This window comes from Talaromyces atroroseus, assembly GCF_001907595.1.
Source record: "Talaromyces atroroseus strain IBT 11181 chromosome Unknown scaffold_10, whole genome shotgun sequence".
Classification (NCBI taxonomy): domain Eukaryota; kingdom Fungi; phylum Ascomycota; class Eurotiomycetes; order Eurotiales; family Trichocomaceae; genus Talaromyces; species Talaromyces atroroseus.
Window position 1 is genome coordinate 289087 of NW_017971442.1, and position 26812 is coordinate 315898.

The window sequence follows — 26812 nt, forward strand, 5'->3', positions numbered from 1 at the left end:
TATGGAGCTGGTATTCTATTGCCCAAGCAAAGACAGCGTCGGCCGTGCTAGCTAGGATGGCTAGCTGTGAGCAGCAGTGCAAGGGTAGTCGGCTAGTGCTGACGGTAGGTAGATCCTTCGGCGGGATTCTTCATGCGTGTGGCGGATTGGCCAATAGTCTAGATCTAGCCCGTAATCAAGCACTGATACCTCCTATATTACGTGGCACGTATGCCCTCTTGATTGTGCAGACATAATAATCAATGGACACGATGCAACGCAGGTGCATAGGGCTATTCCGGTTTGGGGAGGACAGTCTGCCCGGAATACCAAACCGGGTAAACGCGGGGGGTCCCCTCGTAGATAGCCAGGAAACCCTCAATGGCTGACCTCTACAGTCGCATTAGAATGGTTGCTATGACTCGCTTAACCACATATAACAACCAACTACCTCATCCCGTGCCAGTCCCCTTTCTTGTCAAGCCCCCTTTTTTTGCCCGACTGAGTCTGCGCCCACAACAGTAGGTCCAGCAATGCCTTTGGAACTTCACGAGTTGAGCGGCGACGCCGAGTTTCCCGCCCTGGTGGATGGCCTATGGAGGGGCTATGATCAGCCGTTCAACGGCTTCTGGGAGATTCTAAAGGGCCCATCGAAGGAAGAATGCATTGCTCGCTATCAGTCCTGGCACAAAGCCGATCCCACTAGCCACTGGCTGTATGTTACGGACTCTGAAACCAACCAGGTTGCTGGCGCAATGCAGTGGAATATTTTTGAAACAAATCCATACATCAATGGCCCACCATCGCTGCCAGCCTATTGGTGGCCTGAGGGTATGTACCTCTATTCTGCAACCTGCAAATAATTGTCCCGGCATGCCTAACATTGCAGACAGGCACCCTTAAGGAAATAGCAGACCAACTGTTCGCCGGTTTCTTCTCTGGCAGACCCAGCAGGTTTGGGAGACCGCATCTTTGTAAGTATACCTTATGTACTTTATTAGACTGTCTATGGCTGATCCTTTGTTTGAAAAAAAAAAAAAGTAATCAGCTACTGCTTCACTGATCCCAACTACCGGCATCGTGGCGTCGCCAGTCTAGCTATGAAATGGGGGCTTAAAAAGTGCGATGAACTTGGCTTAGATGCATTTGTTGAGTCAACCGAGGATGGTCGTGGGTTTTACGAAGCTCACGGATTCGAAGTATTTGATGACTTCACCTTGGATGCGTCCACGAATAGTCCAAGTGAGGAATTTACGCAACAGAAAGTGGCGCTCCAATTGCCCCTGCACGGTTATTACATGAAGAGGCCTTTCGTTGCAAAGTTGTCATCTACCTAAACAATGCGCTAGACGACCAGGACAACGCTGAAGATCCAGACCGCTGAGCAACCAAGTTGAATCGAGTAATAAGGCTTGTAGCTGGACAATCTGTAATGGCCGCTTTAATATAAGAAGATAATGCGTACGCATCTCATGAAATTAATAACCAGTTAGTTTATCATAATCAAGGAGTCGAGCGAAGATAAAGCTTTGAGGGGGGTGGAGGAAAGCGAAGGAAAAACACAGAAAAGGACTAGAGGACCTCCATATTAACAAACTTCCCCGAGTAAATTAACCAGCTTGCTAGTTAGCTGACTAGAGCTCATGTTAATGTAACATTCGACCTAACCTGCGCACGCCCTCGGACTGCCCCAACTAAGGCCAGACCGTGCTATCTATTCCTTTTAAATTCCAGAAGAACTTCTTTCTACTGAGAATTTCCTCCCAAGGAAATTAACTGTTGTGTGCTCTCTACCCAGTGGCACTTTAAAAGAGAGAGAGATGGATAACTATCAGGATGACGGCGTTGACGCCGTTGAGTTGAGATACCTGCAAGATAAATCTATTTCTGAGCGCGACAATGTCGACCTTACACGCCTGGGTAAGAAGGAGGTGCTCAAGGTACGAGTCTCCAACACTGAAATTTGAGATTTTGGTTGTTTCCTGACGCAATTGAACAGCGAAACTTTGGTTTCATGTCAATGCTTGGGTTTAGTTGCACGGTTATGATTACCTGGGAGGGCGAATTGCTGTGCGCTTTTCTTCGTTTTATAATAAAGTCACCAAAGACTGAATATACTGACTGACGCCCTCGTCAGACTATTCGATGACAACTTCTCCAACGGTGGCTATGCAGGCTCGGTCTATGGCTATATTATCGTTTGGCTTGGCACACTCTGTGTTTTTGCGACAATGGGTGAATTATCATCAATGTAAAATCTCTACATCTTGATGCGAATGCCATGGTTGTTATGCTGACTGTTCTACTTTCAGGGCACCAACCAGTGGTGGGCAATACCACTGGGTTTCGATGTTGGCACCGTCAAATGTGCAAAAGCTTCTCAGTTATGTTATCGGTACTGTGCCATTTATAAACGAAAATCCGGACCGCAAGCTAAAGGTGATATAGGTTGGTTAACGGTCGTTGGCTGGCAGGCAGCAGCAGCGTCTGAAGGCTACCTCGTCGGGTCCCTCATTCAGGGCTTGATTGTCATGAACAGTTCCACCTACGATCCCAAGCCGTACCAAGTCACTTTGTTGTTATGGGCAGCAATCTTTTTTGCAGTCTTCATCAACACTGTGGTTAGCAGTGCTCTACCTAAGGTCGAGGGTCTGATGCTTATTCTTCATATACTCGGATTCTTTGGCATACTTATTCCGCTTGTATACCTGGCTCCTCATACCGATGCAACTACGGTTTTCACGACATTCTTAAATGAAGGCGGCTGGGCAACGACGGGCCTCTCCTTCATGGTAGGACTGGTAGGCCCTGTTTTCAACTTTCTTGGTGAGTTTCATCGTCGCCTACGCCTTGGATTGCATGACTAATATACGAATTTGACAACATGTAGGAGCGGATGCCGCGGTTCACGTAAGATTGACTTGTCTTTCATATACATATTTTTCTGGGAAACTTAGCTCATATGCCATGCTGCTAGATGTCGGAAGAAATAAAAAACGCATCACGGGTCGTCCCAGGTGCAATGATCTTCAGTCTCATTATGAATGGAGTGCTTGGGTTTGGTATGCTGCTTGCCATTCTCTTCTGTCTTGGGGATGTCGATACCGTCCTCTCCACTCCAACGGGCTTCCCATTCATGGCAATCTTCCAGCAAGGGGTTGAATCTCTCGGTGGAGCGACGGCCATGTCGGCTATAATCACGGCATTGGTGATCTGTGCAACCATCTCTGTCGTTGCTTCAGCTTCTCGAATGACCTGGTCTTTTGCTCGTGACCGGGGTCTTCCGGGGTGGAAATGGCTCAGCAAGGTTTGTAATCATTCTCCTTATCTACCACTCTTCCACGACTGTTTTATTTCAAGCTCCCCCCCTTCGTTAACGACATAGAATATAGGTTCATTCAAAATCATCCATCCCCGTTATCTCAATTGCTCTTACAACAACAGTCTCATGTTTACTCAGTCTGATCAACCTTGGCTCGTCTGTCGCGTTCAACGATGTGGTCTCGCTGACAGTTGATGGACTGTACACCTCGTACTTTATCGGCAACAGCCTTTTGCTATGGCGGCGCATCTCAGGCCACATTAAGCCCTACAACTCCACCTCCACACACGAGCTTACAAACGTCGCAAATGCGGAATCTCTTACCTGGGGTCCTTGGAGAATTCCAGAGCCATTCGGCACGATAATTAATGCGCTCGGCTGCTTGTACATGATTATCATTTTGTTTTTCAGCTACTGGCCCACCACCATGGACCCAACACCGTCGACCATGAATTTCAGTTCTCTTATGGTTGGAGCGACGGGAATATTTTCGATTCTGTATTACATTTTCTGGGCCAGGCGCATTTACACTGGGCCAGTAATTGAGATTTAATGGTGTTTTCCCTCTCCATGGAACTACTGACAAGCAATCAGAGAAAATGGGAAGGGGGCAGTAAATGTCCACTGTGGTAGAGTTGTCTTCGATCACACCGAGGCAATGAGGGGCTTTTCATAGCTTGTATTCTTAACTTATTCCTAGTCGGTGATGGAAAACCTGTAGTTTATCGACCTTCCTTTCTACTTGAGCGCTCTGCATCCCATAAAGAGAACAAGAAAAGCGCAAATGAAAGCGCAACAAAGTGAGGGAGATATCCTTGGTAGCGGCCAGAAGCGGAATAGTCCCCGAGATGGAGCCCTTTTTTGTAGCCAATCGTATTCGACTTCAGTAAGCCAATCGGAGCGCGTTGCGTTCCGCAGGCTGCATCACGTGGCAAGCAATAGCTTGTTGTTTAATACTTGATTTTTATTATCTATTAATGAATGAGTGGCGGTAAGTACCTACCAGCTGAGAAAGTAGAGCGATATTGTCTCTACTACGTTTATTTTCCTTTTCCCGTTCAGACACAACTACATTTATATATATCTACGTATATAATCAAACATCTCCGGCTCTCCGTACATCCTCCACGTTATCAATCGCCCCACCAGCTTGCGTGTGGAGCGGATCTAACCCTAGAGCCTGCCAAGCCCAAACATCGCAACCCATTACGAATATGCGTGTTTGAGACCTGAAACCGTGTGAATCTGTATGACTGAGTTGCACACATAATAATACCATTGACATGCCTCTGTATCATGTGTTCTTCTGGATATATCGTCTGAATATATAGTCTTGTGATGCCTTCATACCTAGGTGCTTTCTTGCAGCATCACGTCGGTATAATAGTAGCATATCCCTTTAAGGAACTTAGATTTAACTAGGTACTAAAGGACTGGAAAGCTCTTTTATCCGTAGACTTGATATTCCACATGACGCGCACGTTACTCTTTCTCCGAAGCCATTAACACCAATGGGGCCGCACAACCTTTGGCGTACCTAGGTAGGCAGCCCAAATAAACTATTGGCTATAGACAACTGTCAACCAAAATCGAAACAAACCGTGTTCGAAGTCGTTTCCCTTATTGAGACACAGACACAATGCTCCGTATCCTCGTATGTTTGTGCGCTGCCGTCGCCATTCAGCCAATTCGTGAATACTTCGTCTCCCCGGACAGCACGGCATACAAAGACGAAAAGCCGAGTCACCGCCCTCGTCGGAATATCAGTCTAGCAGCGATTATTCCCCCATGCTCCACGCAAATGTATGGAATTAAGATGGGATAGACGATCTGACATCGCACATATTTCTCCGCCGCGATGACAATGAACTATCCGAAGTTCCTCCTCCCCTCGTTCTGGATGCAAGGGGCTTGAGTGCAGTCTGCCATGAACCGAAGTTTCCAAAACCCGTTTTTGTACAGCAAAACCGCGGGAAGAAATATCTGACTTTCTGACAAGGGACCGAGGGAGATGGCGTTGGCAATGATTTTGGATTCGCTTATGACGTGATTCAAAAAGTAAAATCAACCTCTGGAGGAGAGAGAGAAAGAGAGAGAAAAGACACAAAATACCGTCTACGAATCACATACTGAGACCAGATGCAGGTTACTTTTATTGCAGGCTGACTACGGAATACTGCACGGCCCGTAGTGTAATACGGTAACAATACATTATCCTGTACGCGGGTCCCGTATTAATGCTTAATAATCGCAACGTTGGCAGCCTGCTGTCAATCAATCGATCGTTGAATGCTCCTTCTCATATTTCGCTACCTCTGCCCTGCATACTCCCCTAAACGAGATATCAAGCCCTGCACTCGCATTTCCACGCCGTCGCACGCAACACCATCGTCGCCCCGTTAACCGCGAAACGAGGCATGCCCTCCGCGCGTCATCTCTGACAGATTGAAGCTATTCGCAACGCCAGCTTACGAGACGCACTCGTCGAGTCAACGAGCCGACAAGATCCGGCTCAATGATAAATGGCAGTTCTTGGTTCTCCAAATGTATCCCCCAAACGTCGGGTCCGTTCAGTCGCTCGTAAAGCCGAGCGAGTATGCGTCACGATAGCCTCATATTTTCCACTGGCATTTGTTTACACTTTAACAACATGGGCTGTGTGGGTCGATGCAGGGATTGGCTTTCTACCTAATAAGAGCAAATGGCTCGGTGCGTTATTTGGCATCAACCTCTACTAATCATGGGTTAAGCTAACGTTTCTACCTACCTAGGCTTGCCGAGCTCAGCTGTCGGGGTGTTATTATATATAATGTTGAACACATGCTATACCTTCGCTGTTTTCACGGATCCGGGCTCACCCCTTGTGACCTCTAAACGCAGCAACAGCCGCGGACAGTACAGCCATCTGCCAACAACTGAGCTACCCGAATACCAGAGCTACACGGTCAACTCACAGGGCGGCGCGAGATACTGCAAAAAATGCCAATGCCCGAAACCGGATCGAACGCATCATTGCTCAAGTTGTAAAAGATGTGTCTTGAAAATGGATCATCACTGCCCGTGGTTGGCCACATGCGTCGGACTCCGTAACTACAAGGCCTTCTTACTCTTTCTCATGTACACTTCCACGTTTTGTTGGGTTTGCTTTGCCACAGCTGGCCTGTGGGTCTGGGATGAACTGCTGAATGATGTTGCTTATGCAAATAACTTGATGCCGGTCAACGTGGTTCTGCTTGCCGTGATTGCCGGAATTATCGGATTGGTGTTGACTGGCTTTACCGCCTGGCATGTCAGTCTTGCCATACGAAATCTAACTACTATCGAGTCACTAGAGAATACACGATATCTTTCCCCGCTGCGCAAAGCCCTTGACCGTCAGCGAGTCGACCACACTGGGCAACCGCCGTCAGATGGCAACTTCGGCCACCGACTGCAAGGCTATGGACAACAAATTATCGAGGCGCACGCCAACGCGATCCCCGGTGTGACCCGTGCAGAAGAAGGCGAAGAGCGACCCTCACCGGTCGCGGAAGCGCGGTCTGGTCAACATCAAGATTATATCTCATTCCTACGGGAGTCAAATACCGACGGTACTCCTGCCCAGAAAGCGTTGCACCGCTCATATGAAGACTTAGAGAGACAGCGAGAGCGTGATCGATATGAAGATTACCTGGATTCCAGGGACAGCAAAAACATCCCGAATCCCTTTAACCACGGATGGAAACAGAACCTGCGACACTTGTTCGGCGAAAATCCGCTACTCTGGCTTCTTCCTGTCTGCACCACCTCCGGTGATGGCTGGTACTGGGAGCCAAGCCCAGCCTTTCTCGAAGCAAGAGATAGCATTAGGCAAGACCGCGAGCGCGAATGGGCTCATTGGTTGGAGCAGCAACGCCGGCAAACACATGATCACTGGCTGAACGGCACAAATTTGGCACAAACTGCGACCCGGTCTGTACCATTACAGCACTCACCCAGAAGCGCACACAGCTATTCAGGCGCAGGCTTTGATCGGCCAAGCTCTGGGGTGTCGATGAAAACGCTACGGCCAGAATCGCCCCGCATGCATCATGACGACTCGGATGATGACGACTACAGGTCGAGCTCGGATGAAGAAGATACGGCACGGAATCAGAAACGAGGACAGAACAGTCAAGCCTCCAGGAGCAAAGCTGACCGAGTCCTTGGTATCACGCGGGATCAATTTGTGAGCCAGAGTGATGAATGGCGCGACTGGGATTAGCCGCTAATGTATTTTTAATATTATTTTGCTTCGTCGCGTGCAACTTTCTTTGTGGCTTAGGCATGTAAGCTACGTGTACATAAGACACATATAACACTAGGGGGTAGCATTGCCTACCTCCATTAACCCTAACCCCAACCGGAATGTAACGACGGGCAGCGCGGAGATGCTGAACCCGCCGATTGCAGCAATGGGAATCAGTCTCTTGAAGAAAAACTAGTCTGAATGCGACTATTTGCCTAGTCAATGTGTGACTGGTTATTTTGCATGATCGACAGTCCCTGTTAATATTCGTGGGATAGTTAGCTGGGTGTTCTCCAGCGGCATAACTAAATGCCAGCTGGTCATTCTTACTAATTGACGTTGACATAACTAATTGCCCAGCTACAGCAGGTATTCGCCCAACCAGCCTCACTCTGCTTCGGTTGGCATTTGCCCTCTCTCTCTCTCTCTCTCTCATTCTTTTAATCGGCCTTTATAACGTTTGGTGCAAGAGCGCGCTCCTGGGTAAACTGAACTGGCCGCCCGGATTTTCGCGAGCTCTTCAGCTTTCCTCCGGCCCAAGTCCTGATCGACCGACCAAATCAACCATCGGTCAATTGTTCCAATCTAAAACAGCCAACTACCTTCATCTGTAACGACTCTGTCCCCAAGTCTTTGTTATTTGCTGCCGAGAACTGACGTGATAAGACGCTCTGCTTGTGCGCGCGCAGGTACGTCGCCACCAGCATGTCACCCACCATCCGGCGCTTGATGAAGGAGGCCGCAGAGCTCTCAGAATCCTCCCCATCGCCGTCGCCGCATTTCTGCGCCCATCCCGTCTCCGATTCAAATCTGTTCGACTGGCACTTTACCATGGCCGGGCCACCGGCTCCGTCCGCATATGCTGGGGGAATTTACCACGGCCGCATTGTCCTACCACCCACGTACCCGCTACGGCCGCCATCTTTTCGTTTCCTGACACCATCCGGAAGGTTTGAAGTGAATCGCGAGATCTGTCTTAGTATCAGCGGTCATCACGAGGAGACGTGGCAGCCTGCGTGGGGTATTCGCACTGCCCTGACAGCTATCCGGAGTTTCATGGATGGAGATGCAAAGGGGCAACTAGGTGGCTTGGATGCGCCGGAAGACGTGCGCAAGGTGTGGGCTCAGAAAAGCCGGTCCTGGCGATGCGATTGCATGGATGGCAAGACGAATGAACAGGTTCTCAATGAGTGGCGGGAGATGTGCGCGCAAAAAGGCATTTCAGTGGATAACGAAGACCGAGAAACCGTGCCAGATCAATTAAAGATGAGCTATAAGCAGAACTTCGACGACAACAAGTCTCCATCTGCACCGGCCGTTTCAGGCACGAAAGAGAGACCGACTTCCCTTCCTAGTGAGGCCAATGCGGATTCAACCCATCAGACAAGTCCACCAGCTCTCACGCTGCCACAAGCACCTCCGATGATAAACTCAACGACCGCAAGAAACATATCAGCCGCCGGTACGACTTCTTCTACAGGGCCTGCTGCAAGTTTCTCTAATACACAAGCCGCGTCAACTACACCTCCAAGGCCAACACCAACACCAACACCAACAACTGCCACGACCTTAAACAGTAGTACAACACGGACGATGCGAACAAACTCACAAAGAAGCGCTCTCAACGATAGCCTATGGCTGGACCGAGCTATCGCAGGGGTAATTATTGCCCTCATATTCATGATTCTAAGAAGGATTGCTACTTCGGAAGATATCTAAGCTTCCAAAGTAAATACATATATGAACAATCCTTATACATGTGGACTTGTATATCTTGATACGTATACCCTTCAATTATCGAATTTCCCCTTTTTCTAATGTTTGTGTGCTTACATTGCAGCCAATTCTCTATTTATTGATGCCTACGAGCGCTTTCGCTTATGTCTGCCTCACACGTGTGTACGTTTTTTATTTTTCATTTTATTCCCTATTTTGATGTGTAAATAAAGTTGTAGGGGTAATCATTAGTACGCTCTAGAGTGCGGAGTATTATGATCTGAAAGGCACGATTAATGCGCGCGTAAAAAGGGCGTATTTTGTCCTATCTGAAAGAGGATATATGTTACACTAATTATATATCAAACATATAAGGACATATAGAATAAGTCCCACAATAATACAGCCTGGACGGAATATTGATCGTAAACACAGGAGGAACTCCTTAGAACTAACAAATCGTGTAAATCAATTCAAGACCATCCACCAGTACTCCTTTACTGTCCAAACACTTTTGCCTCCAATCCCAACTTCTTTGCTGACAATTTCAACTTCCTCAAGCCAACTAAGAACGCGCTCGATATCCCACAAAGCTAGATATTTCTGGAGCTGTTCGTGTATGCCTTTCAGGTCTAGTTTGGGCCGTATCGCGAGAATACCGACGATCGCAGACAAAATGGATTCCCATAACTGATCTTGTATATTACCATTGATATCCAACCATAATGGCAGCTTTTCGAAAGCCACGCCTCCGTTCTTGTCATTGAAAAACCGGTTTATCTCCTCTTCACCTATCGGCATACGATTTGCACAGATCCTGTTCCATACGGGGTTACCGTACTCATATCTGTTGCTGTCCGGGATCACATCCACTTGAAATTTGAATTTCGCCTTGTCTAAGGCACGTGTCTCATAGTTACCTTCTGTGAGACCGAATGGGTTTGCAGGCGGGTCGCTAGGTAAAATATGCACACGTCCTTCGGCTGCTAGAGCCAGGACTGCCAGGACGTCCCCATCTAATGCGTCGTATTTAACCTGAGCAACACCGTCACGTCTGAAATCATTATCAAGAGTCCGTTTGAATTTTGAGGCCTGTTTCAGAATTTCTGCATCGATGGTTCTCTTGCGTCCAAATGATTGATAGAACAAATCTGTCAGGCTGTAGTTACGGCCCGGGACGACACGCCCACGGTTGGACTGAGAAATAAATCGATCTCGGGTGAGCTCCTTTATGGCGTCTTCGATCATATCTTCAGAGAAACGAGATAGTTTTTGCCGCGCATCTGTGGCACTATATGTTTCCTCTTTAGCGACAATGTTTGACAGTATCCAGCATTTCACAGCTTCCAATTTGCCACTTTGATCTCGATCATAATGATTCACACTTATAGGCGCATTCACATATGGTCGAGAAGAATAGATCGATGCCCTCTTTGTGATACTTATCGTGGGGTGAGGCGTGTAAATTGATTCAAACTCATCAGGCAATTGGTCCACTTGATGTCCAAAACGCTCCTTGAACTGCGCTCGAGATCCGGGTAAGTTGGGTACATCTCGAGCCGAAGGCGAGTAGTACTGTGTAGTGGCCCAGGTCACCACGCCATCCCAGTCATAAGACAGTATGTCATTGAAATCTATGCCAGGTAATGCAGGTTTTCTTTTCCGATATTCTGCAAGTAGTTTGGCGCGAAATTCAACTTGCATTTGTGCTAGTTGACGCCGATCACGGTTTAGTAGCAGTTTACTATTCATGCGTATAAATTCCGGATCTTCCTCTGGAAAAGCCTTTGTCACGAGATCCCAATCAACGCTCTTCCCGTAAGGTCCTCCCGCGATGGTCCTGACGACAATTATTGCGTATTTCATTCTCTCAATCAATGAGCTTGGCAGGTCTTTCAAACCTCTTCGTCTCCGACGAGGCAGTGCTGGTTTTTTGTTCATTCCTGGACTCTGCTCATGTTGCATTTGATCGACTGAAGGTAGCTCGGATATTTCTCGGAAACCAGGAATTTCGGGCTGATTTGGTTGCGATATTACACGCTTGAGTGGTGGCTTGGAAGGTTTCGAGGGCTTGTTTCGACGAGCTCTCACCTGCGAAGTCGAAGCCGAGACTTGCTTCTGCACCCCACCCGTAATAAACTCTATATTTCCAGCAATAGGTGCTTGCTCAAATGCTTCGTGAATAGTATGGTGAATGAAGCCTAACCCGTGGTGTGGGTATTGTGGATGTGAAGACGGAGCCTGATGGAGATCTGTGGATGATACATTGTGCATTTCCCAGTGGGAGATATCATCAAGATGATTAAGAAATTGGCCGTAGCTGGATTCAGTGTTTTTGCGTTTACGTCTCTTGATCTCTGTAACTGGGCGGTCAGATGCCCGAGGCAAGCGACGTTTGGCAGACGCCGAAATGTCTATATTCATCGGAATATCAGACTCCTTGCGCAAGCCCTGATACTGCAAGGGTTCTAGACGAGCGCTGAACCCTTTGCTAACAGGTCTTGAAAACAAAGTTCTTCCTTCGCGTTTGCGGTTCATTGACTTCAGGCGAATAGGCTTTAATAAACGCTTCTGAAGAGATTCTTCTCTTCTTTTTTCTTGTGCAACAACGGTGGCGGGTTTGTTCCGTAAATTAACGGTTATATGTGATTCCATTACTTGTTTCGGGTGGACTCCAGTCGGCGCACCAGTGCCACCACGTATCAGCCTCGAAATATCGGAGTCTACTTCGACATTATCCGGCACGTAATAAGTTGATTCGAGTAGTTTCTCCTTCATTTTTGTGACCAGGGGACTAGAAGAACTGATATCTGGTTTCATGACAATGCTACGGCTAATCATGAATCCTTTCGGTCCCTTCCCAGTGAAGGTCATTTGGCGCAGTTTGCCTCCGTCGATCAAATATTTTAACACGTTCTTGACTGTTCGGGAATCCGGCTTTTCATTATGATTCAGATGTTTCATCCAAACCGTTGCGAACGCATACCACAACTCGGTACCCGTGGGGAAAGCACCCCCTGCCTGTTCAATGATATTCATGACGATGTTCTGTCTCAAGCGTCCGACAGAACCTCCTCTATCGGAACGCCTACTTTTTGAAAATACGACTGGAAGATCGGATTTAGAAGCGACTGCTCGCGCAGGTTCCAGTCTTTCATTCACTGGCTGGATCTCAGTAGATCTTGTAGCTAGTGAATCTGCGGAACGGTGGGGCTCAATTTTGGTGCCCTCCAAGTCGTTTGTTTGGGAGGCGATAATCATGCCTGTTTGTCCTTCAACCTTGGAAGAAGCCCCAGATTGTACCCCTGACTGAACAGGAATTGTTGAATACGCTTCTGGTATGGCCGCATCTGATACAGGTATCGGTTCAGTTGTAGGTGGGCTGATAGTTTGCGCATTGATCTGAAGAGAAAGTGTCTGAGGCTTTGCAAGAGGAAATTCAGGGATGGCGTGACTGGAGTGACTTGTCGACTGTGTAGGTTCTGTTGGTTCTGTCGCCAATTTATCTTCCAAAGCCACAGTTGACGGTTCTCTACTGGTAGGTCGTGGAGTTGACTGCACAGGAATAGCCGAAGAGATGTCTGACTCCGACGGAGGGAGTGATCTGAGATACTCAACGAGCGTGGTGCTCCTAAAAATTGCAATTCGACTTTCTCTCGGTCGGCCTTGCCTTTTCCTCGCCGGCCGAGCTTTGCCCTTTCCAGTCACATAGACACCAGGCGTCTTCCGCTCCATAAGCTGAACGGCGACATGCGTCCAACTTTCATCCATGCCAAAAGACGCGAATACTTCCTTAGCAGATCTCTCACCTCTTCTAAGCTCCACTTCGACTTTCTCAGCCTTGGTCATGGGCACAGACCGTATACTGACATCTTGTTCGGGAAGAGGACTAGGCAGATGCTCAATTTGCGTACTTTCAAGCCGCTTAGAATGGTCATAAGCATTGGCGATTCGACGAAAGCCGGAGTAATGACCAGATTCGCGTTCAAAAGAAGCAACTAGATTTAAAGGTTAGAGGCGTTAGGGTAGGAATTGCGAATTTCATATTACTTACCCACATTTCCCTCTTCATCAACCGCAGCGACAGGATCGCTCTTCGTTGTAGCGTAGTTGCTAAGACCTTTAGAAGAGAGTATACAGTAATAATCGCGCTCAATGACTCCTTTTCTAGGCAACTGCAGAGGTGCGAGACCATTCTCGTCTATGATGGGTGGAGCATCAGGGCGTGGCACAGTAAGCTTGGAGCTCTTAGTATCTCTCGCACGAAAGGTGACTGCCTCCCAATCAGCACGTGCAGTATCAACAAGCTCCTTAAAATGAGGATACGAGTAGTGCACATAATGTGTAACTGTGCGATTCATCCCGATATCTCGAACGATAGCGCTATGCTTCAGGTGCGAAGGTTGTGATAGCTGCCAGGCCTCGGTCATACGGTTCAAGGTATGCTCACTTGGGCGGCGAAAGACCTTGCCAAAGCCCTCCCTAATTACCTGGGCATTGGTCCTTCCATTGGTGCCACTACCTTTAATAAGGTTGGCAATCAAATTCGGCACATTGACGTCTGGTGTCCACTTTATAGGCAGGTGATCAGAAGACTGCATATCAGCTTGCTCCTCAGCGTCGTCATTGTCTTGATCCACCGCAGAGAAGAGAGTTTTGTAGTCGCTTTTAAATATCTTCATGTCGTTCTTCGTCGGCTCATGGACCAACAATACACATGGATGAAGAGACCTCATGGTATCATGGAATTGCGATCGTGCCTTCACTCGTTGCACGCAACCGATCGCCTCAAATTTTCGGATTGTTCTACTTAGTATACGTCGTCGCCAAGGATCATTTAGATCAAGTTCGTCTTTGAGGTCATTTCGAGATATGATCTGATGTTGCTTGAGGACGCGAAATAGGCCCTGACAAAAGGCATCGATGTCAATCACGTTTCGTGGTTTGACAGACTTGGTGTCCAGCACTTCGGCATCAACGGCGGAGACATGGGCGAATCTTGAGAATACACACAAGCTGGTCTTGGCCGATTTCACATGCACCAGACGCTTCTCAATGTATCCCTTGGAATTCAACGCATCGGTGCGTTTTGGTACCGACCGGGCGTCCTGGCCACTGCGACGAACCAACTCAGTCTGCAAAATCCCCTGTGACCTACAAGTGGCGATGATAGACAGCAAAACAAACTCGGTGGCCGGGACTTTAGTGTCGTCTTTTTCATGGCCCGTCAGTGCTTTCCAGGTACGATCTTCGGAAACGAATAGCCGAAGATCTGGAGATCGCGAATCCAGCTCTTCAGCTTCGGATAAACTAAGTCCATTGAACTCCTTGTTTCGTCCGACAGAGACCTCCGGATTCAGTGTCAACCACTCCCACAGATCTTCCTGCAGGGCGCGATCCAGGCAGAAGTTTGATATGGTTGGCGGCGCATCCTCTGCACTGAGTACTTTGCCATTGTGAAAGCCCTTGATTAGATCCCAAATCTCCGCGAGCCGGGTTCCTGGGGCATGTTAGCGCATGGCAGCAGCAACATTCAAACGTGTAGACCCAAAGGGGGCCAGCTCTTGCAAGAGGAACAAGAAATTAAATATCACGGAAATAAGAAAAAATGCAAACAGCAGGAACGCTGGGAAGCTGCGGCTTTCCGTAACGGGAAAGAGCCGGTGCCGAAAATGGAGACGAACAAAAAGAAAAGCACAAAGGGGAAAAGAAAATGGTGCCTCAGGCTCTTACCGTCGGTGCCGCTGATGGCGATTTCAGTCAGCAAGAGCTCGATGAGTTCTCGAAGTGCCCCGACCATCGTGGCATGGGGCGGGGCTCCTGTTTTGCAAGCAGCATGAAACAGCCGTGTTCTTTTTCTCTTTTCAAAATTTCGAGACCGCTGGGTTCGAACGCGCGACGAGTAGATGCAAGGATTCGAGCGTGGTCGAGTTGGAAGAGAATTCGTTCTTCCACTCCTGCAGCTTGGCGTTCGGCTCTGCGCTAGCCGTATCCGGGCAGGCTGGTTCCGCCAATCAGAGACTCAGAATGCATCTCCTATGACGTCGATACTACCAACTAACTACGTCCCTAAATACATCCAGTAGTAACTACCATCGCTAGCTTCACCATTTGTTATCTCGCTTCTATACGTGTCTGCTAGGTGCAGTGCCTAGTGTCGAGTAAGCACGCATCCATCCTCCATCCACCGAGTTGCCTAATTCGGAAATCCAGAAGCTCTTAGCGGCAAATACACTGGCTGCTAACTATCGACACATCATGTTCGTTGACATATAGCCTTTCCGGGTACTATCTTCCATGCTCGAGTACACCCAGAATGTTAAAAGGTATCCCCGAAGATTGTGCAATCCTAGGGAATGTGCATTAGTGCTGTACAACATGGCTGCGTGCTATGACGCCAACGCAGAGGAGAAGGGAGTCAGACGAATAGAATAGCTGTGAGGAGTCTGTGGCTGTGTACATACGCACCGCGAATCAGCGAAGAGAATGCATATTGCCGTAGAACCCAAACGCCGACGTTATCAATCGGTGATGGTCTCTGTCTTTTCGTACTCGTAGACAAGCCTTATTGCGCCGAAGTTCGGAAATATCTCTTTTGCTGTAAAGCACACTACAGAGTACTTTTCACTACTACGTCATTAACTCCTGCGCAGATACTCCATAAATCCTTTGAAGGTATCGCTTTGCCATGTAAGTGGGCGCTGGATATACCTAGGTAATAAGTTGACTTCGATATGCCAGATTTTTCCAGAGCTACCTATGTATTGGGCTGCATGAACTTGTTATGTAAGGTCACGTACACAGGTGAGTGCTTTCTGGTCGTCTTTTCTTGCGATCTTCGGAAGAGGCAGTGCCAATGACTCGGTATCGGCGAAGACATACGCTATACTTTATATCATGCAGCCGTACCCTGGTAGTTATGAGTATTGCGTATGACAGTTGAAACATGCAATGCGTCTATTTAGCATATGCTTGCCGTAAATACATATCTGGGTCCCAATTACGTACATCTTCCGTGTGATACAACAGGAGCAGTGGACAGTCATGTGGAGTTTCAACTCTTCTCATATTACGTGTATGGTCATTGTAATTCAGTTACGTATATATTTCGCTAAATATACGTATAAGAAAGGACAACGTTTTTCGCCTAGACGCGTCTTGTATATAGAAGCCAGATAACTACTATTTTATGTAAAAGACGCGAAAGCGCTCGTATAAAACATTGGAAAAACATACCGCGAGTTCAAATACGTACAAGATACCGCGTCCGGATTCCATTAATCGAGAAATCACGATTATCGTTAGATGACCGAGTAAAGTGTAGTGTCTGAATGGGCTCAAGTAGAAAGTAAATCCACGTTGACGAATCCATCTCAGTCGATCTTCGGCAATCGGCAAGCTCACCTGCGTGGCGCTCATGACAGCTGCAGATGAATGTCATTCAGTCTGGGATGCGCGACATTTCCTATTTCGATGGTCTAACTAGTACGGAGTACTCCGGACTCCGTAGGCACTTTTCTGGGCGTGTTTTGCTTTTCCAGATAAACGCGTTAACCTCGCTGATAATACATTTCCTGGAGGAGCCACCCCAGTGCGCGTCACCGCCTCGTCAATTTCATCCTTCTGCCGGAAATAGAACGATTAATTATTTTCGAGCTGTAGCCTATGAATCGTTGCGTAGCCCAGTGGAAGAAGCAAGTTGACAATTCTAGTTTAGTTTATTAGAGTGCCATTGCAGCTGATGTTCCAAGCCTGACTGGCCGACGCTACGTCGATGTTAGGCTTGTTCACTTCCAGCTGATGGTAGTTACTAGTTAGAGCAAATAGACGCAAGATCTCATAAGTTCCGACCCACGCGGACAGGTGGTACGAGACTTCGCGTAGAACTTCCGCAAAATAACAGTCGATGGCATGAGGAAGAAAAATGCCCTGGATTAGTGCCTGAGAAGTCAAGGGCTGACTGACCTTGCGGCAAAACACGGGACGGGAAGTGGAGCCGACGATGTGTGATTGGGTGGTGCCCGCGATAGGACCCCTCCCCCTTTGGGAAGAGTTCGCCCAGAGAGGGCTGAAGCCTGAAGCCTGCTTACCACTTTGTAATAGAAATGGGTTTGCTTTTTCCTGACGTGAAAATCCCGTTCGTAACCGCATATAAAAGATTGCTTCTCCCTTCGATTAAATCCTTCTCACAATCCACCCTTGCTGCGCCTGACTCCCAACCCAGACAGCTTATTTGCCATCGATAGTCAAAATTCGTCATACCGCGCTTTCGTGATCCCAACCAAGCAGAAGCCATACACTGGTAGGTGTTTTGTCGCCAAAGGCTACGGCGGTGCCGGAGCAAGTGTTCTCCGTCGCCTGTAGGATGGCCGTTGGAAACTAGTACTAACTTGGTTAGTTGCCGCCGGGAAGCGTCCCGAACCGCCCAATCGCCCCGAGTTTATTATCCCACCTGAGAAGTATAAGGCTAGTCACACATCGACACGCACTCGCGCACCCACTTAAACACGTCACAGACTACTCCAACGCTGTGCGGGGCCGTTGTTCTTCTCTCCCTATAACCCAGAAGGACAAGGGCCAACCGCCACAACATCAAAAGACTTGCTCAGAAATCATGCCCGACTCAACAAACAACCCTTCAGCTGCATCCTCAGTTGGCGCAAATCCGCCTTCATCGTCCGTGCCACAGATTCCTGATCTTGTAGAAACGAGGCAGAGATGGGATGATAGTTTTGAAGCAAGTTTCGCAAAGATACAAGAGATACTGCGTCAGTGATCCCATTGTCCAACAATAGTTCAACTTCGTTTTCTCACAACTTGTTCACAGGCAGAAACAACGAACCACGCTCGCAAGCCGTGAAACAGAAGAAAACAAACGACCACGCAAAATGAAAGATTGTTCGCGCAATCTTTGGCTACAAAGGGACGAACTTTGGGTGCTTCACTTTTTACAGAGGAAATGGATCTGATTGGCCCTACCCGTCAATTGATGAAAGTTGATTCCCACGAATTATTGACTGCGTTACCGACACGGCGTACCTCTTGATAAAGATGTTTCACAGAGAATCCCTGGTATCGTCACCGAGTTGGATGGAATACAGTACGGGATTAGGAAACTGGAAGTGTCTGCTGTGTCACGCCCCAAAGGTGCAGCGGAAAATGGTACTGGGTATACGGATGATTTTTTTTTCTTCATTTACCCTCGCTTTTTTGACACTTCATTCTTAAATGAAGTATGTCAGCCGTGTAAATAATCCTAATTCGCTTTTCTTTCAAGGGGAGCAATACTTCCGAAATATAGACTCCGGTCGTCAGATCAAGAGCGCGCCATTCGCTCACATTACTTATTGGCCACCGCTGTGGCTTGAACACGTGCCAGGAGTCATCGGGGTTACTCCTTATCTGTTTCTCGCTTACTCATGTCCTATTGCCTCTGTCCGCGGTTAATCTACTCCGTAGAAAGGAAATATATGCCTTTACAATCTTGATTTGATACTGTTTGTTCTTCCGACGATAACTGCTTCGGGTTTTACAGGCTGAAAATTTGAAGTGCAAATACCTCATACTTATGCACTTCACGTGTTAGCTATCTCAGATCAAATTAATACATCCCAGACTATGTCTAAAGCTATGACAATTTTGATCCCTTTCAGCACGCCTCGCAATGTCCTTTAATACAAGTGTTTGAGTATGACGAGTACCGAGCCACGCTTAGTTTAATGAAGCACGGTCCACAGAAATACACAGGTTGTTGATGCTAATATCCTGCGACCAGAAGCTGCACTTTATGTCCACGCTATAGCAAGACGTCCCTTGCCTCTGGGTGGATCAGTGACCAAAGTATATAGCAGAAACTTAAAATTATCTTTTTTTAATGGTCAAAGTCTAAATCTTGGAACCACATTAAACATTTGTTTCTTGTCTATTTAACTTTATATAACGGGATCAAAATCTTCCACTTATTTTATAGAATTCGTTATTCTGGTCACGTCAGTATTCGCGTTTTGGATTCGTACCCATGTACTCAATAGAGTACAGACCCCTTGCTTATATTATATACCTTTGTAAGACTTTATGGATATGTAGTCTGCAGCAGTACATGGAACCGTAACGGCATTGTGATCTTATAGAATATGTTCATATTCTTCCTGAAAAGTCAGTGCATTGCCCATACGCCAGTTGCCATTGAGAGGATTTGATTTTCCCTGGAGAAAGTTTTACAGATCCAAAGCAGTACGACCATCGCGATAGTAAAAAATATGAATTTTCATCAAACATACATTGTATATTGACCTGCTTGCTATCACCCTAATCTCCTTAGCGTAGCTTGAAGTTCTCTACTCTTTACTTTATTTTGGTGAATGGGACTTCTAGAAAATCTCAAAAATTATTCAAAAACGTACGAAAACTTTAATAGATATTTGATAGAAAAGGTATTTTGATAAACATTTAATTTCTATCATGCAATATACAACAGCCGAAGAGTGGTGTTGTGGGAAGCAATCTATTTAATGTCCAGGAATTATATAATGGCCAGGAGCCTTCCCAGTTGTATAGAATTACAAAATCTGCACTGGACATGGTGAAAATAAATAGCTTTAATTTCCTCCGTGAAATACCTGCATTACCACTTAGTGCTGTCTGTTGCTTGCGATTAGAATTAGAATCTAGACCATATTAGGATGTAGAAATGTAAGATTTGTTACTCTAGAGTGGATTCCCCTCTTTTCCTAACACATTGCATGCTTCCATAAACCAAACTATTTCTTGAAAATATTGAAGTTGGAATGTAAACTACACCGAGTAATTCTTATTATCAGTGGACCAAGTACTTTGTTTTGTAACTAGCCAGCCAACTACAGAACAAAATAGAATGTAGCATTCCGTTACGTGGACGCCGTACGCCGTACGCGCAGTACAGAGTGTCGCTTTCTCAAGCTGTCCTTTTCTGTCATCGGAAGCTTCATGCCCAAACCATTTTCGTCCTCTCCCTTTCCCATTTGTTCTATCAGTATTAGTTTCGAACTGTGTAAATACATAGGAACCAGCTAGGTTTTACTATCTCGATCGAGGCTGATCGAACAAAGAAATGCGAAAAGGTTTCTTTCCACGGATACATATACCTAGCGGGCGAGGGCATACAAAGGAAACCACCTATTTAGCTACCGGCTTTAGATTGATAAAGAAAACGTCTGAAAAGTTCTATCAGCTTTTGAAAACATAGTATTGACCTGAACTGTACTATTGTTTTTTGAACACCTGTCTCGTTAGGGGATTTGCACTGGAAGTCGCATTTTAAATGACTCGTAAACCCTGGAAAGCAACAAAATAGCCACTAGAGACACGAACAAACAAGCAAGTAATATTTGCCCCTTAATATGCTTAAGAGGAGACTATTACTTCGCCATATATCAAGGTAAAAATAATCGGGAACTAACGAACAAGTGCTGTATGTAGCTCTGCCCCAGGGAAATCGTAGCTTCAAGCATTTCGGAAGACGTCAAGCCTTGAATATAATCTGCAACACGGAGTATAGAAAAAAAACTACCCCTCACAAATTAGTTCAGGACACTTGTGGGTAGTTACCAGATCCTCGCATTAGGAGTAAGTATGTTTGGTCAGAAGGACATCTCTCCTTTCAGATTATTCAAGAACCATGGATTAGCTTTGCATGATCGACATCTAAATCGCGCGCATCAGATCTGAGAAGGCCTAGCATGGCGTTCTTCGCTACTTATATAGACACCCTGAACGCAGTGATCCCACCTGTTCACCTTCTCAAAACTGCAGTTTTGTTTTGTCATCCTTTGCATTGCATTGCGCCTGCTGCAGTTGCTCCAATCGGAGAACACAGCCAGACGAATTAATGCAAGGACGAAGGCCTAATCCTCCGTACGGCCAATAATTGGAGTAGCGGAGCTGCAATGCAAATAACACAAATGTGATAGATCAACTATATTGATTTTTTAGCGGCCGCTTTGACACCTTGACAGCTTGACGCGCTCAGTATGTATTCATCCGTGGACTTAGCGCCGAATCAAGCTGTGAGAGAATAGAAGAAAGCATTGAAAGTGGGATGGAGCCAGGATACAGCCAATCCGGTGTGAGTTCTTTGAATAGATGATTATCAAGTACTCACTATTACATAGTTAGTGAGCTTAGTGAGTGCCACTGTTGGCAACATCCCCTCATTTAGGAAGGGCCGTTTCTTTATTCTGGACTCTCGTTGGCCTTGGCCCTATCTCCTCTTACTCTTCCTCCTTCTCCCCCCGCCGCGCTGCTGCTCCCGGTCTTATTAAATACGAAGGACCTTCAAGTATAACTTTTCTATGATTACTGCGAGGAAATAATAAATAGTCTCCGGAGTACATACATCCATTGGTGACTGCGCATTGTTGAAGTCTCTCCCGGAACCATCCAAGTCTCGTCGCTTGCCACCAAGGATGGATTGGATCCAGGCTGGCCGCTTGGTCCTCTACAGCCTCGGGCTTTTTTTCGTCTACAAGATCTTCGCCCAGTTCAAGCATGTTCGACGGCCATCCTTACCCCCAGGGCCGAAGCCCAAGTTCTTGGTCGGAAACTTGGGTGACCTCCCTCAGGCGGGAAAACAGGAATGGGCGCATTGGCTGCGGCACAAAGATGCCTACGGTATGTAAACAAGCGCGTCGTTGTCAGTTCCGCGAGCGACTGGTTACTGACAAAATTTGAATATTCAGGTGGCATCAGCTCGGTCACGATTATGGGCCAGACGATAGTTATTGTCCACAATATTCGGTTGGCATTTGAATTGCTGGAAAAGCGCTCTGCAAAGTTCTCGTCGCGACCAAAGCAAGTTTTTGCTGGTCAAATGTGTGTCTCGGAGTCCACTTCTACCGCCCCCTGTGGCTAATCAAGATACTTGCTGGATACTGACTTCCGTGTTGTAGGTTAGGATGGGAAAACTCACTCGGCCTCTCTCCATACAACAATCGTTTCCGGGCGCTCCGCAAGAACATGTCGAAAGTGATCGGTTCGCAGGCTGCTGCAGCGGTGTTCAATCCTCTGCAAGAGAAAGAAGTCGGCCATTTTCTGCTTCACTTATTAAATGATCCTGATAATCTTGCCGAGCATATCCGAAAGTAGGTCGAGCTCCTTTGGCCATTGAGAGATAGTGAAACCAGCTAAAAGGGAAACGTAGGGAAGCTGGATCGGTGATTCTCAAGATTGCGTATGGTTACACAACAGAACAACATAAGCTAGATCCCCTGGTAGGGTTGGCCGGTCAAGCCATGGATCAATTCGCGCATGCTGGGGTTCCGGGTGCCTGGATGGTCGACATTTTTCCATTTTGTATGTTACATGACCTTCCACTCGTTGGCCATGGTTGTGCTTATATTTATAATAGTGAGACATTTACCGGATTGGTTTCCCGGGACTGGCTTCAAGCAGATTGCCCGTCAATGGGGGGCTTCGTTGACCGAACTTACCGAAAGACCGTATGCCTTTGTCAAGCAGCAAATGGCCAACGGAGTCAACGATCCGTCCTTTTTGTCTCGGTTACTACAGCAGCCCATCTCAAGTGCCGATGAGCTGTTCACAGTTAAATGCTCCGCCATGTCTCTATTCACGGCTGGCGCTGATACGGTAAGTTCGTGGTCGCGATCTTCCCTGCGGGCCGATTATCACTAATGCCTCCTCACCTAGACGGTTTCATCACTGGCATGCTTCTTCCTAGCTATGACCCTGTTCCCAGAAGTCCAAAGGAAAGCGCAAGAAGAAATAGACCGAGTCGTAGGCACTGGTCGCCTTCCTGAAATCGCGGATCGTCCCAGTCTTCCGTACATTGATGCAATGGTGAAGGAAGTCCTTCGATGGCATCCTGTAACACCCATGGGGTTGCCACATATGTCTACCGAGGACGATATATGCGAGGGTTATTTTATCCCTAAAGGATCGTATATCATGCCTAATGTCTGGTGAGTTCTCTTTCTCACCTCCGAGTAAGCTTCTCTGATCGATAGTTAGGTTTTTCACCCACGATCCAAATGTCTATCGTGATCCGTCAGCTTTCGATCCTGAGCGGTTCCTGGCGACTGAAAATCACGTCCCAGAACCTGATCCGCATGACTTCGCGTTTGGCTTTGGGCGCCGCATCTGTCCTGGCCGGTTGCTCGCAGATACGGCCTTGTTTATCAACATAGTACAGGCATTGTCAGTCTTCAAAATTAGAAAGCCTCTGGAGAATGGCCTGGAAGTAGAGCCGGTGGTAGAATTCCTACCCGGTGTTGTTAGCCATCCAGCCCCATTTAGGGCTTCGATACAGCCGCGGTCGCCACACCATGAAGCACTGATCAGGAGTATTGAACAAACGCACCCTTGGGAGCCGAGCGATGCAAAGTTAATGCAGAGCGTCAGTTTCTAAGCAATTCTGTGTAGATCCTATGGGGAAGATGCAGACTTAGCGGGTGATGGATAGTAACAAGTGAACCTGTACGCAATTCAGGGGGTTCTGTTAGTAAGGACTTACAGGTAGTTATTTAATCAGTCAACGAGAATCGCTCAAGAAAAGAAGATCAGACAATGAAGTAGCTAGAGACACTAGATAATCTAGACCATCATTTCATGTCGTTCACAGCATAGCTCATTAACTAAGAAAATATTTGTAAATGGGTCGAGGCCCCTAGACCTAGTACTTAGCTTGTGTAGGAGCGAAATAAACATGCATGCGTGCAAGCGTTCGGGCCGTTCTACGCACCTTTCTTGTGAAACTCCCAAGCTTCGATCTTCCAATGGGACCGATCACCAATGTGATATGGATATATAGCTTGGTGAGGCATCCAAATCCGTTTTGTTACCAGTCTCCGAGCTGAAAGAGAAGGCTGCGCTGTGAAATTCCCCGGCCAATGTCGTTGAGCTCGACCCGCTTTCGGAGAGTAATTTGGCGATCCGTCGAGCAATGACACATAGACTAAACCGTTAGTTCAATACAATGATCAGCTAAAGGGGAGAACAGACCCGGATGGCGTGGTTATCAATGGGGCTGCATATGAGATGCGTGGCGGAGGGGCGAGACCCCCTTGCGCCGGATACAGTCCTCATCGACAAGCGGGATGTAGTAGTGCCTTGCATCTAATGCAAGTCTTTCATGGGATAAAGCAAGCTAAAGCACACACCATAGAGAAAACGAGTCATGGCCTCTCGATAGCCCCAGCCGGCTGCCGGAGCTCATAGGCCTGTCGGCCGCCGGAAGGTTGACAGCTTGACTAGTCAATCCCAATTTAGGTCTCAGATGGCTTTTTCAGATACATCATCAGTGACGCCCGCGACTCGGACGCCTAAAAAAGAGAGAGAAAGAAGAAAGGAAAGCAAAAAAACAAAACAATGCCTCCTTGCAGCTTTTTATGCTTCTCCCTGTTGGTGGTTGATATATTTCCTCTTTGTTAACGGGAGATGAGGGGACGTGAAGTGAAAACAATAGGCTACCTAATCTAGGCAAGCATATATGGGTATAAATCATCTCTGTGAAGTCCCTAGAAATTTGACTTTTTTATTGCTGCAATAGAACAGCAAACCAGCCTGACAGTCTGAAATACCTGCTCAGAACCAAGCACAAGGCCTGAAGGTCTACACATCAACATGAAGGCTGCCTTATCCGTGCTGGTCCCTCTGGTTCTGGCAACGTTATGTGGTGCCAGTTTGCTTGATCAGTTGCCGAGTTGCGCGGTACGACTTGACTCGCGCTTTCTCACGTGTGCTCTTGTAATAGCGTGGTCATCTAATATACATGCACCCGATCACAGGTCAATTGTTTTGAAAGCTCTTTTCCAGTCTCCCGCTGTTCCTCGCAAGACATAAGCTGTCTATGTGCAGACACTGGATTCCAAGATGCGGTACAGCTGTGCGTCGGCAATGGTTCCTGCACACCAAAGGAGGTTCTCAGTATGATGGCTCAAATCCCTGAAATCTCTGCTTTGCAATTCTTCAAGTTATAACCATCTGAAGCTGACGTTCTTAACGCCCATAGCAACCACCAATGCCACGTATTCGGCCTGTGGACTGCCGACTCATGATATTGAACCTGTCATGATTGGTATTCCAGCCACGTTTGGAAGTCTTGCAATCATATTTGTCCTACTTCGTGTTTATGCGCGATTGTACGTCAACAAGTTCTTTGCATGGGATGACAAGTTCATCGTTGCTGCTCTGGTATGGTTTTTTATTGCTATCCATGGATGAACGGTACTGATTGTGCTGCGAGTAGCTCTTCGCCTGTCCATTGAATTTTCTACTTTTCCCGAGTACGTTTGAAAGCACTCTTGCCTTCCAAATCAGCTTGATTTTATATCCATCACATACTAAGTTGAAATTTGTTAGTGGCCAGGTCAGGAATGGGCAAGGATATTTGGACAATTCCATTCGGAGATTTGACGCAAACACTAAAGGTAAAAAAGCCCTCCTATTGTTCTCTAGCTTCTCCAGCGTCTTTGCTTACCACCTTGTCCCAACTGCCTACACAGGAACTTTACTTTGCCGAAGTATTTTACATGGTCTCGGAAATGTTCACTCAGCTTTCCATCTTATTCTTCTACCTTCGAGTTTTCGATTCAACAACATTCCGCCGGTCAGCCATTGGCCTCTGTGTGTTCGCAATCTGTTTCGGTATCTCCAACACGTTCACAATGATTTTCCAATGCACATCGATATCCTTCTTCTGGAATGGATGGACAGGCGAACATGCTGGAAAGTGCATCAACATCAACCTGTTTTCGTGGATCCGCGCGGCCATTGAAATCATCATTGATTTGACCATTATTTCGCTTCCCATTCCCTTCTTGTTGCGGTTAAAACTCAACTGGCTCAAGAAGCTGCAGATCTTGGCCATGTTTTCGATAGGATTTTTGTAAGTTATACACCATCCCCCTTCTTCTGCCTTTCTGCTTCTCATGGTCAGAGTAATCGGAAAGGGGACCAAGACAACGAGGAAAATAGCACGGGGCTAACTATGAACCATAACAGAATTACTCTTGTCAGCATTCTCCGACTCGAATCTCTTGTCCGATTCTCCAAGTCCACTAATACAACTTGTATGATAACCACACATCCCATCTGGTAAAGATAATCTGTATATTGGACGATGCACTGACACAACAATAGATGACAATGCCCCAGCAATCTACTGGTCTGTCTTGGAATGCGACATAGCTATTCTCTGCGCCTGCATGCCAGCCCTTCGTATCGTTCTCGGTGCGGTCCTTCCCAAGTACTTCGGTAGCAACTTCAATTCGACTTCAGGAGGATCACGTAGAAGCGGAAGAAATGATCAGCAACTTTCACCCAAAGCCGATCCTGAAGCCGACCCTATTAACAAGACAATCGCTACATGGACTGCCGGTCCGGCCGACCACAGCCGTACACCAAGCCCAGTGGAGATGAACCACTTTGAACAAGATGAAGATAAGGCTTGAAAAGTCCGAGGCCAGGCAATGTTTGTATCTAGCTGGATACGAGTGTTGGCTGGCAAACAGAAAAGTGTGTTCCAGTGCGTTATT

General features: G+C 47.1%; 7 protein-coding genes across 7 annotated transcripts; 6 read left to right on the forward strand and 1 right to left on the reverse strand.

The window, feature by feature from the left end:
- Positions 1-512: 512 nt before the first annotated feature.
- UA08_06902 (hypothetical protein) lies at positions 513-1316 on the forward strand (the record flags this gene model as incomplete). Its single annotated transcript, XM_020262025.1, has 3 exons — positions 513-810; positions 873-953; positions 1021-1316. The coding sequence occupies 3 exons, from the start codon at positions 513-515 to the stop codon at positions 1314-1316; spliced, it is 675 nt and encodes a 224-aa protein (XP_020117829.1).
- A 483-nt stretch (positions 1317-1799) lies between these two features.
- On the forward strand, positions 1800-3854 carry UA08_06903 (hypothetical protein; the record flags this gene model as incomplete). Its single annotated transcript, XM_020262036.1, has 8 exons — positions 1800-1919; positions 1979-2049; positions 2117-2230; positions 2292-2374; positions 2428-2805; positions 2870-2889; positions 2957-3286; positions 3372-3854. 8 exons carry the CDS (start codon positions 1800-1802, stop codon positions 3852-3854), a joined length of 1599 nt encoding a protein of 532 aa, XP_020117832.1.
- Positions 3855-6344: 2490 nt separating this feature from the next.
- On the forward strand, positions 6345-7544 carry UA08_06904 (Palmitoyltransferase pfa3; the record flags this gene model as incomplete). The annotated part of the gene is made up of 1 exon (XM_020262047.1): positions 6345-7544. One exon carries the CDS (start codon positions 6345-6347, stop codon positions 7542-7544), a length of 1200 nt encoding a protein of 399 aa, XP_020117831.1.
- Positions 7545-8273: 729 nt separating this feature from the next.
- On the forward strand, positions 8274-9287 carry UA08_06905 (hypothetical protein; the record flags this gene model as incomplete). The annotated part of the gene is made up of 1 exon (XM_020262058.1): positions 8274-9287. One exon carries the CDS (start codon positions 8274-8276, stop codon positions 9285-9287), a length of 1014 nt encoding a protein of 337 aa, XP_020117834.1.
- A 465-nt stretch (positions 9288-9752) lies between these two features.
- UA08_06906 (hypothetical protein) lies at positions 9753-15084 on the reverse strand (the record flags this gene model as incomplete). Its single annotated transcript, XM_020262069.1, has 3 exons — positions 9753-13282; positions 13339-14784; positions 15018-15084. 3 exons carry the CDS (start codon positions 15082-15084, stop codon positions 9753-9755), a joined length of 5043 nt encoding a protein of 1680 aa, XP_020117833.1.
- Positions 15085-21727: 6643 nt separating this feature from the next.
- Positions 21728-23685, forward strand: UA08_06907 (hypothetical protein; the record flags this gene model as incomplete). Its single annotated transcript, XM_020262080.1, has 7 exons — positions 21728-21932; positions 22001-22133; positions 22211-22402; positions 22462-22613; positions 22669-22907; positions 22968-23239; positions 23289-23685. 7 exons carry the CDS (start codon positions 21728-21730, stop codon positions 23683-23685), a joined length of 1590 nt encoding a protein of 529 aa, XP_020117836.1.
- Positions 23686-24899: 1214 nt separating this feature from the next.
- On the forward strand, positions 24900-26728 carry UA08_06908 (hypothetical protein; the record flags this gene model as incomplete). Its single annotated transcript, XM_020262091.1, has 7 exons — positions 24900-24986; positions 25064-25161; positions 25250-25469; positions 25645-25705; positions 25743-26163; positions 26280-26347; positions 26418-26728. The coding sequence occupies 7 exons, from the start codon at positions 24900-24902 to the stop codon at positions 26726-26728; spliced, it is 1266 nt and encodes a 421-aa protein (XP_020117835.1).
- Between the last annotated feature and the right edge of the window lie 84 nt (positions 26729-26812).